This window comes from Leptodactylus fuscus, chromosome 2 (genome assembly GCF_031893055.1).
Source record: "Leptodactylus fuscus isolate aLepFus1 chromosome 2, aLepFus1.hap2, whole genome shotgun sequence".
NCBI lineage: Eukaryota > Metazoa > Chordata > Amphibia > Anura > Leptodactylidae > Leptodactylus > Leptodactylus fuscus.
This window is the reverse complement of record NC_134266.1, coordinates 277787834-277800183: the sequence shown is the minus strand read 5'-3', so window position 1 is coordinate 277800183 and position 12350 is coordinate 277787834. Positions and strand designations below refer to the sequence as shown.

The window sequence follows — 12350 nt, the reverse complement described above, 5'->3', positions numbered from 1 at the left end:
GGAGGTTAGCCACAGGGCCATGGGCTTTACACTTCTTACTGACACTGCGCACGGTAGACACAGGAACATTCAGGGCTTTGGAGATGGACTTGTAGCCTTGAGATTGCTCAGGCTTCCTCACAATTTTACTTCTCAAGTCCTCAGACAGTTCTTTGGTCTTCTTTCTTTTCTCCATGCTCAATGTGGTCACACAAGGACACAGGACAGAGGTGGAGTCAACTTTAATCCATTTCACCTGGCTGCAAGTGTGATTTAGTTATTGCCACCACCTGTTAGGTGCCTCAGGTAAGTAACAGGTGCTGTTAATTACACAAATTAGAGAAGCATCACATGATTTATCAAACATTGCCAATACTTTTGTCCACCCCCTTTTTATGTTTGCTGTGGAATTATATCCAATTTGGCTTTTTGACAATTCTTTTTGTGGTTTTCCATTGAAGACAAATTAAATGAAGAAAATACCAAAGAATTTGTGATTGCAATCATTTTCTGGAAGAACACGAGGATTATCTGACAGAATTGCAGGGGTGCCAATACTATTGGCCAACACTGTAGATATATATATATGTATATATATATATATATATATATATATATATATATATATATATATATATATATATATATATATATATATGTGTGATCTTATGATTTCCTTCCTCTTTGTCTTCCTCACCGGTCCTCTGTAGATAAGATGTCGGATCACCTGAGATCTCAGAAAATCTAATTTCCAGGGATTTTACAGAATTTAGATGATCTTGTTCTGTCCTCAGGATAACCCGACACCCCTACAGATCAGCTACTTAGAGTAGTTGCCAGCACCTGAGCCAAAAATAGACGGGCCTATACACAGTGCAGCAGCCACGTCAGGTAACTGTGGCTCAGCTCTCATACATGTGCTGCACAGTGTATGGCGCCTCCCACTGCCTGCTCTGTATACATCTAATAGCCACAGCTGACCGCTGCTGTGGCCAAGTGTCAGATTTTGACTGATCTGATATTTAGTTATCCTGGGGACAGAACATTGAGACCCCCACATAGCGAGCTGCAGCCAAAAAGCGCTACGCTTCTCTAAGAAAGTTCACAGAGGATTCCATTATACCTATAAGGAAACCATCAGCATTCCCTTAAGTACAACTGACATGCTGTGATTTCCAAAAATGTACAAGATGTCACTGACAACAATGGTGACAGCGGAGAAAACTAGAAACACAGGTGTACTGGGAAACTCCGGGCCTCTAACCAGGGCCCAATACAGCACAGCGTGCAAGGAAGTGTGGAAACTATAGTGCGGTATTACTGACACATCCGAGTGTGCACAGAGACAACACGCAACACTGATATCAGCCATGTCAGGAGAGGAGAGGCCGACTGTAGGACAGGGGAATACAATCTATTACTATCTGTTATCAGCTATGTCAGGAGAGGAGAGGCCGACTGTAGGACAGGGGAATACAATCTATTACTATCTGTTATCAGCCATGTCAGGAGGGGAGAGGCCGACTGTAGGACAGGGGAATACAATCTATTACTATCTGTTATCAGCCATGTCAGGAGAGGAGAGGCCGACTGTAGGACAGGGGAATACAATCTATTACTATCTGTTATCAGCCATGTCAGGAGGGGAGAGGCCGACTGTAGGACAGGGGAATACAATCTATTACTATCTGTTATCAGCCATGTCAGGAGAGGAGAGGCCGACTGTAGGACAGGGGAATACAATCTATTACTATCTGTTATCAGCCATGTCAGGAGGGGAGAGGCCGACTGTAGGACAGGGGAATACAATCTATTACTATCTGTTATCAGCCATGTCAGGAGGGAAGGCCGACTGTAGGACAGGGGAATACAATCTATTACTATCTGTTATCAGCCATGTCAGGAGGGAAGGCCGACTGTAGGACAGGGGAATACAATCTATTACTATCTGTTATCAGCCATGTCAGGAGAGGCCGACTGTAGGACAGGAGAATACAATCTATTACTATCTGTTATCAGCCATGTCAGGAGAGGAGAGGCCGACTGTAGGACAGGGAAATACAATCTATTACTATCTGTTATCAGCCATGTCAGGAGAGGAGAGGCCGACTGTAGGACAGGGGAATAAAATCTATTACTATCTGTTATCAGCCATGTCAGGAGAGGAGAGGCTGACTGTAGTACAGGGGAATACAATCTATTACTATCTGTTATCAGCCATGTCAGGAGAGGCCGACTGTAGGACAGGGGAATACAATCTATTACTATCTGTTATCAGCCATGTCAGGAGGGGAGAGGCCGACTGTAGGACAGGGGAATACAATCTATTACTATCTGTTATCAGCCATGTCAGGAGAGGAGAGGCTGACTGTAGTACAGGGGAATACAATCTATTACTATCTGTTATCAGCCATGTCAGGAGAGGCCGACTGTAGGACAGGGGAATACAATCTATTACTATCTGTTATCAGCCATGTCAGGAGGGGAGAGGCCGACTGTAGGACAGGAGAATACAATCTATTACTGTTATCAGCCATGTCAGGAGAGGCCGACTGTAGGACAGGTGAATACAATCTATTACTATCTGTTATCAGCCATGTCAGGAGAGGCCGACTGTAGGACAGGGGAATACAATCTATTACTATCTGTTATCAGCCATGTCAGGAGAGGAGAGGCCGACTGTAGGACAGGAGAATACAATCTATTACTATCTGTTATCAGCCATGTCAGGAGAGGAGAGGCCGACTGTAGGACAGGAGAATACAATCTATTACTATCTGTTATCAGCCATGTCAGGAGAGGAGAGGCCGACTGTAGGACAGGAGAATACAATCTATTACTATCTGTTATCAGCCATGTCAGGAGAGGAGAGGCCGACTGTAGGACAGGGGAATACAATCTATTACTATCTGTTATCAGCCATGTCAGGAGAGGAGAGGCCGACTGTAGGACAGGGGAATACAATCTATTACTATCTGTTATCAGCCATGTCAGGAGGAGAGAGGCCGACTGTAGGACAGGGGAATACAATCTATTACTATCTGTTATCAGCCATGTCAGGAGAGGAGAGGCCGACTGTAGGACAGGGGAATACAATCTATTACTATCTGTTATCAGCCATGTCAGGAGGGGAGAGGCCGACTGTAGGACAGGGGAATACAATCTATTACTGTTATCAGCCATGTCAGGAGAGGCCGACTGTAGGACAGGTGAATACAATCTATTACTATCTGTTATCAGCCATGTCAGGAGAGGAGAGGCCGACTGTAGGACAGGGGAATACAATCTATTACTATCTGTTATCAGCCATGTCAGGAGAGGAGAGGCCGACTGTAGGACAGGGGAATACAATCTATTACTATCTGTTATCAGCCATGTCAGGAGAGGAGAGGCTGACTGTAGGACAGGGGAATACAATCTATTACTGTTATCAGCCATGTCAGGAGAGGAGAGGCCGACTGTAGGACAGGGAAATACAATCTATTACTATCTGTTATCAGCCATGTCAGGAGAGGAGAGGCCGACTGTAGGACAGGGGAATACAATCTATTACTATCTGTTATCAGCCATGTCAGGAGAGGAGAGGCTGACTGTAGTACAGGGGAATACAATCTATTACTATCTGTTATCAGCCATGTCAGGAGAGGCCGACTGTAGGACAGGGGAATACAATCTATTACTATCTGTTATCAGCCATGTCAGGAGGGGAGAGGCCGACTGTAGGACAGGAGAATACAATCTATTACTGTTATCAGCCATGTCAGGAGAGGCCGACTGTAGGACAGGTGAATACAATCTATTACTATCTGTTATCAGCCATGTCAGGAGAGGCCGACTGTAGGACAGGGGAATACAATCTATTACTATCTGTTATCAGCCATGTCAGGAGAGGAGAGGCTGACTGTAGGACAGGAGAATACAATCTATTACTATCTGTTATCAGCCATGTCAGGAGAGGAGAGGCCGACTGTAGGACAGGAGAATACAATCTATTACTATCTGTTATCAGCCATGTCAGGAGAGGAGAGGCCGACTGTAGGACAGGAGAATACAATCTATTACTATCTGTTATCAGCCATGTCAGGAGAGGAGAGGCCGACTGTAGGACAGGGGAATACAATCTATTACTATCTGTTATCAGCCATGTCAGGAGAGGAGAGGCCGACTGTAGGACAGGGGAATACAATCTATTACTGTTATCAGCCATGTCAGAAGAGGAGAGGCCGACTGTAGGACAGGGAAATACAATCTATTACTATCTGTTATCAGCCATGTCAGGAGAGGAGAGGCCGACTGTAGGACAGGAGAATACAATCTATTACTATCTGTTATCAGCCATGTCAGGAGAGGAGAGGCCGACTGTAGGACAGGAGAATACAATCTATTACTATCTGTTATCAGCCATGTCAGGAGAGGAGAGGCCGACTGTAGGACAGGGGAATACAATCTATTACTATCTGTTATCAGCCATGTCAGGAGAGGAGAGGCCGACTGTAGGACAGGAGAATACAATCTATTACTATCTGTTATCAGCCATGTCAGGAGAGGAGAGGCCGACTGTAGGACAGGTGAATACAGTCTACTGAGGGGCCATTTTCTATACATTACTATATAGTCTATCACTTACCGGCTTTGTGGAGGAGGGGCACTTTTCAATGGTCTGGCTGGAAGTGGCGGAAGGCTTCCAGGGACCACATTGATCTCTATTTTGTGCCGTTTCTGCGGCAGGGGTGGAGCCGCCACCTTTGGGGCCTCCTCCTTGCTTCCATCGCTATCTATAAGTCCAGCCTCATTGTACAAGAGCGGGGAGGATGGAGAGCGGAGAGTCGGCGTGGACGGGCTGAGGGGGTGCTCCTCAGTTTCTGGCACAGAGAACGGGGAAATTGATTTTGGTGGACTAATGGAGAATTTTAAGGGGGGTCCACGGCCAGTTCTTGGAGGAATGGGAGGAGGGGTGGAAATACTCCGGGAGGTTGCAGGATCAGGCACTGGATCAAGGATTGGACAAGATGTCTGCTGCTCCAGCGCTGCCTTGGGTACAACAGTGCGCTTCTTAGGAACGGGTCTGAACGCCGCCATTGTCTCTAGAGATGGTTCCTGAGATACTGACTTCTGTAGCGCTGCCAGGATCCGCTTCCGATGTCCCGGGAGGAGGATGCCGATTCTGGTCAGAAACTCATCACTGAGGTTCCGCACATCCGATACGGTGTGAATGTCGTACTTCTCAAAGAGGTCACAGTACTGGTCCAGCTTTATAGACTGGAGCCATTCAGACAGAGGCAGAGAGGACACCTCCGACATGGCGAGTGATCGTCACTTCATTACTGCTCCTCTCCGACACCTGCAAGACAGCCCAGAGGAACTAATGAGGAACGTGGACCAAACACATACAGGCTTACACAAACATGGTGCTGCACATTGAGATAGTAATACGGTACTTCTCCATTAACTGACCAGAGATGAAAAGCAGAAAAAGAAGGTGGAGGCGATGACATCAAGATAAGCCATTATCATCTGTCACATTGTAACAGACTGAGCTCTGACTGTAACACACAGCAGGGGTGGCTACATACAAATCCGGAACTCCAGACTGATACATTGTAACAAACTACCAGGAGAGGAGAAACAAATTATGCCATAGATGTATGACACTAGGTTCACCTCTGCACTGGGGATTCTGTTCTTCGGGTCCTCCGGGGGACCCGAACTAGTTACCAGTGGAAACTCACCGACTCCATAGACTATAATGGGGCTCGCCGGGATTCTGCCCACAAAGTACAACAGGATTGGATGTTTTTCAAGCGGAATGAGGAACAGTGATTGAGTGCAGGTGTGAAGCTGACAGAGAACTGTCTAATATAGATACAACTGAAACAAACCCTCAGCTGTGAGATGTGCTAGGTCAGGTTAGTTGTGTCTCTGAATGGTTAAGTAGTAAAGTGACCTGTGATAAACCCTTCAGGGAAATAAGAGATATACCGTAATAAACCAGATTATCCCCCAGAATGCAACGAGAGCTCCGGAAAGCTGGGATTTTCCCAAGGAGATAATATATAACTTATTAGTAGGTAAGAAACCTGAGTCACCTCCAAGAAAATACTGAGGATACTTCCTGGATCAAACTGAAGAGGGATAAAGAAGCTCTAGTTATATTCTTATAGATAGGGGGCAGTATTATAGTAGCTATATTCTTGTACATAGGAGGTAGTATTATAGTAGTTATATTCTTATAGATAGGGGGCAGTATTATAGTAGCTATATTCTTGTACATAAGAGGGAGTATTATAGTAGTTATATTCTTGTACATAAGAGGGAGTATTATAGTGGTTATATTCTTGTACATAGGAGTAGTATTATAGTAGTTATATTCTTGTACATAGGAGGTAGTATTATAGTAGTTATATTCTTGTACATAGGAGCAGTATTATAGTAGTTATATTCTTGTACATAGGAGTAGTATTATAGTAGTTATATTCTTGTACATAGGAGTAGTATTATAGTAGTTATATTCTTGTACATAAGAGGGAGTATTATAGTGGTTATATTCTTGTACATAGGAGTAGTATTATAGTAGTTATATTCTTGTACATAGGAGTAGTATTATAGTAGTTATATTCTTGTACATAGGAGTAGTATTATAGTAGTTATATTCTTGTACATAGGAGTAGTATTATAGTAGTTATATTCTTGTACATAGGAGGTAGTATTATAGTAGTTATATTCTTGTACATAGGAGTAGTATTATAGTAGTTATATTCTTGTACATAGGAGCAGTATTATAGTAGTTATATTCTTATAGATAGGGGGCAGTATTATAGTAGTTATATTCTTGTACATAGGAGGTAGTATTATAGTGGTTATATTCTTGTACATAGGAGTAGTATTATAGTAGTTATATTCCTGTACATAGGAGTAGTATTATAGTAGTTATATTCTTGTACATAGGATTAGTATTATAGTAGTTATATTCTTGTATATAGGAGCAGTATTATAGTAGTTATATTCTTGTACATAGGAGTAGTATTATAGTAGTTATATTCTTGTACATAGGAGGTAGTATTATAGTAGTTATATTCTTATAGATAGGGGGCAGTATTATAGTAGTTATATTCTTGTACATAGGAGGTAGTATTATAGTGGTTATATTCTTGTACATAGGAGTAGTATTATAGTAGTTATATTCCTGTACATAGGAGTAGTATTATAGTAGTTATATTCTTGTACATAGGATTAGTATTATAGTAGTTATATTCTTGTATATAGGAGCAGTATTATAGTAGTTATATTCTTGTACATAGGAGTAGTATTATAGTAGTTATATTCTTGTACATAGGAGTAGTATTATAGTAGTTATATTCTTGTACATAGGAGTAGTATTATAGTAGTTATATTCTAGTACATAGGAGCAGTATTATAGTAGTTATATTCTTGTACATAGGAGTAGTATTATAGTAGTTATATTCTTGTACATAGGAGTAGTATTATAGTAGTTATATTCTTGTACATAGGAGGTAGTATTATAGTAGTTATATTCTTGTACATAGGAGTAGTATTATAGTAGTTATATTCTTGTACATAGGAGGTAGTATTATAGTAGTTATATTCTTGTACATAGGAGGTAGTATTATAGTAGTTATATTCTTGTACATAGGAGTAGTATTATAGTAGTTATATACTTGTACATAGGAGTAGTATTATAGTAGTTATATTCTTATAGATAGGGGGCAGTATTATAGTAGTTATATTCTTGTACATAGGAGCAGTATTATAGTAGTTATATTCTTGTACATAGGAGGTAGTATTATAGTAGTTATATTCTTGTACATAGGAGTAGTATTATAGTAGTTATATACTTGTACATAGGAGTAGTATTATAGTAGTTATATTCTTATAGATAGGGGGCAGTATTATAGTAGTTATATTCTTGTACATAGGAGGTAGTATTATAGTGGTTATATTCTTGTACATAGGAGTAGTATTATAGTAGTTATATTCCAGTACATAGGAGCAGTATTATAGTAGTTATATTCCTGTACATAGGAGTAGTATTATAGTAGTTATATTCTTGTACATAGGAGTAGTATTATAGTAGTTATATTCTTGTACATAGGAGGTAGTATTATAGTAGTTATATTCTTATAGATAGGGGGCAGTATTATAGTAGTTATATTCTTGTACATAGGAGGTAGTATTATAGTGGTTATATTCTTGTACATAGGAGTAGTATTATAGTAGTTATATTCCAGTACATAGGAGCAGTATTATAGTAGTTATATTCCTGTACATAGGAGTAGTATTATAGTAGTTATATTCTTGTACATAGGATTAGTATTATAGTAGTTATATTCTTGTATATAGGAGCAGTATTATAGTAGTTATATTCTTGTACATAGGAGTAGTATTATAGTAGTTATATTCTTGTACATAGGAGCAGTATTATAGTAGTTATATTCTTGTACATAGGAGCAGTATTATAGTAGTTATATTCTAGTACATAGGAGGTAGTATTATAGTAGTTATATTCTTGTACATAGGAGCAGTATTATAGTAGTTATATTCCTGTACATAGGAGTAGTATTATAGTAGTTATATTATTGTACATAGGAGGTAGTATTATAGTAGTTATATTCTAGTACATAGGAGCAGTATTATAGTAGTTATATTCTTGTACATAGGAGCAGTATTATAGTAGTTATATTCTTGTACATAGGAGCAGTATTATAGTAGTTATATTCTTGTACATAGGAGCAGTATTATAGTAGTTATATTCTTGTACATAGGAGCAGTATTATAGTAGTTATATTCTTGTACATAGGAGTAGTATTATAGTAGTTATATTCTTGTACATAGGAGCAGTATTATAGTAGTTATATTCTTGTACATAGGAGCAGTATTATAGTAGTTATATTCTTGTACATAGGAGCAGTATTATAGTAGTTATATTCTTGTACATAGGAGTAGTATTGTAGTAGTTATATTCTTGTACATAAAAGTAGTATTATAGTAGTTATATTCTTGTACATAGAAGGTAGTATTATAGTAGTTATATTCTTGTACATAGGGGCAGTATTATAGTAGTTATATTCTTGTACATAGGAGCAGTATTATAGTAGTTATATTCTTGTACATAGGAGTAGTATTATAGTAGTTATATTCTTATAGATAGGAGTAGTATTATAGTAGTTATATTCTTGTACATAGGAGTAGTATTATAGTAGTTATGTTCTTGTACATAGGGGGTAGTATTATAGTAGTTATATTCTTGTACATAGGAGGTAGTATTATAGTAGTTATATTCTTATAGATAGGAGTAGTATTATAGTAGTTATATTCTTGTACATAGGAGTAGTATTATAGTAGTTATGTTCTTGTACATAGGGGCAGTATTATAGTAGTTATATTCTTGTACATAGGAGCAGTATTATAGTAGTTATATTCTTGTACATAGGAGTAGTATTATAGTAGTTATATTCTTATAGATAGGAGCAGTATTATAGTAGTTATATTCTTATAGATAGGAGTAGTATTATAGTAGTTATATTCTTGTACATAGGAGTAGTATTATAGTAGTTATATTCTTATAGATAGGAGTAGTATTATAGTAGTTATATTCTTGTACATAGGAGTAGTATTATAGTAGTTATGTTCTTGTACATAGGGGGTAGTATTATAGTAGTTATATTCTTGTACATAGGAGGTAGTATTATAGTAGTTATATTCTAGTACATAGGAGCAGTATTATAGTAGTTATATTCTTGTACATAGGAGTAGTATTATAGTAGTTATGTTCTTGTACATAGGGGGTAGTATTATAGTAGTTATATTCTTGTACATAGGAGGTAGTATTATAGTAGTTATATTCTAGTACATAGGAGTAGTATTATAGTAGTTATATTCTTGTACATAGGAGTAGTATTATAGTAGTTATATTCTTATAGATAGGAGTAGTATTATAGTAGTTATATTCTTGTACATAGGAGTAGTATTATAGTAGTTATATTCTTATAGATAGGAGTAGTATTATAGTAGTTATATTCTTGTACATAGGAGTAGTATTATAGTAGTTATGTTCTTGTACATAGGAGGTAGTATTATAGTAGTTATATTCTAGTACATAGGAGTAGTATTATAGTAGTTATATTCTTGTACATAGGAGGTAGTATTATAGTAGTTATATCCTTGTACATAGGAGTAGTATTATAGTAGTTATATTCTTGTACATAGGAGTAGTATTATAGTAGTTATATTCTTGTACATAGGAGTAGTATTATAGTAGTTATATTCTTGTACATAGGAGTAGTATTATAGTAGTTATATTCTTGTACATAGGAGCAGTATTATAGTAGTTATATTCTTGTACATAGGAGTAGTATTATAGTAGTTATATTCTTGTACATAGGAGCAGTATTATAGTAGTTATATTCTTGTACATAGGAGCAGTATTATAGTAGTTATATTCTTGTACATAGGAGTAGTATTATAGTAGTTATATTCTTGTACATAGGAGGTAGTATTATAGTAGTTATATTCTTGTACATAGGAGGTAGTATTATAGTAGTTATATTCTTGTATATAGGAGCAGTATTATAGTAGTTATATTCTTCTACATAGGAGGTAGTATTATAGTAGTTATATTCTTGTACATAGGAGCAGTATTATAGTAGTTATATTCTTGTACATAGGAGCAGTATTATAGTAGTTATATTCTTGTACATAGGAGCAGTATTATAGTAGTTATATTCTTGTATATAGGAGCAGTATTATAGTAGTTATATTCTTGTACATAGGAGCAGTATTATAGTAGTTATATTCTTGTACATAGGAGGTAGTATTATAGTAGTTATATTCTTGTACATAGGAGCAGTATTATAGTAGCTATATTCTTGTACATAGGAGGTAGTATTATAGTAGTTATATTCTTGTACATAGAAGGTAGTATTATATTCCATGGGGACTCTGGACATTCAGAAACAGGATTGTGGGGGTGTCAGGGTAAACCACTGATTCTTCTATTTTTTCCCCTGCACAAATCCTTCATGTACGGCAGACTGTCATGCTGGGTCAGTATCAGTAAAGCTCAGACTATGTTCACAGCTGTTAAGGTGTCTGCAGGTTTTAGTTTTATTACATCCCAGCAGACCCCCATTATAATCATTGGGGTCTATCAGACGACTTGTGTGACCAATAGAGAACCAGTGCAAGTGTGAACCTTATGTCAAGATGATAAACAATCGCTTGGATCCTATGACTGTAATTATGTAACAAGTCTCCATCTGATTATTTATACAATATTGATCCTTTTATACCATTGTAGAATAATTATTGATTGGATTTAGGGCCTGGAGTTGGAATCTGTAACTTTTTTCCACCTCCACAGCTGCGGGTATACGGTAATTCTTCCTTCCTTCCTTCCTTTGATTTTTTTTGCCATTCTGTTTTCTAAAACCCTTTACATGTCAGACTACCCCTTTAAGGAAACTGCATGAGTATAATATAATAACACATGGGAGTTGTAGTCCACTAATACGATACATGGACATAGGGCGACATGACCCCATCACCCCATCTAGACCATGTACATCACTCCATCCCCTGTTTGGTTCTATTGATGACATTTGGGGTGACTGTATTATCAGCAGGTCCCAGGTATATCCTGCATACATGACCATACTGTGTGTCTAGTGTGTACAAGGGGTAAACTACAGCAGCAGAGTCCGGACAAGCATCTCCCCCACCCCATCAATATATCAAGCAAGACAGGACACAGAACAAAGGCAGTTACTAATGGAAGCCCCTGAGGCCAGAGAGACAGAAACAGAGGAGGTCAATGTGAGAGATAACAATGTATCCAGATACAGATGTACCACTGATATACACCGCATCCTACAACTGCTGGCCTATACATATATATATATATATATATATATATATATATATATATATATATATGGCCCCCTCTAACCCAGTATACTTATATCTACAAAAGTTTGGGCTCATCTATAGACTGTTAGGGGGCTCAAACTACTCTAATCTGTATAGATTCGTAGGGGGCTCAGGCTGCTCTTTGTGGACTGGAAGAAGGTTCCAGCTGATCTGTGTAGACTGGTAGGGGGCTCAGGCTGCTCTCTATAGACTGGTAGGGGGCTCAGGCTGCTCTCTATAGACTGGTAGGGGCTCAGGCTGCTCTCTATAGACTGGTAGGGGGCTCAGGCTGCTCTCTATAGACTGGTAGGGGGCTCAGGCTGATCTGTGTGTACTGGTAGGGGGCTCAGGCTGATCTGTGTGTACTGGTAGGGGGCTCAGGCTGATCTGTGTGGACTGGTAGGGGGCTCAGGCTGCTCTCTATAGACTGGTAGGGGGCTCAGGCTGAT

The 12350-nt window shown here is 38.6% G+C and overlaps 1 protein-coding gene across 4 annotated transcripts in view; it reads right to left on the bottom strand.

The window, feature by feature from the left end:
• Positions 1–12350, bottom strand: part of ARAP1 (ArfGAP with RhoGAP domain, ankyrin repeat and PH domain 1) — a 126132-nt gene that overhangs the window by 88946 nt on the left and 24836 nt on the right. For all 4 annotated transcript variants that reach the window (XM_075266332.1, XM_075266331.1, XM_075266329.1 and 1 more), the window contains exon 2: positions 4607–5320. In XM_075266332.1, the coding sequence (XP_075122433.1) occupies positions 4607–5280 (674 nt within the window). In that variant the 5' untranslated portion in view covers positions 5281–5320. The remainder of the gene's footprint in view (positions 1–4606; positions 5321–12350) is intronic.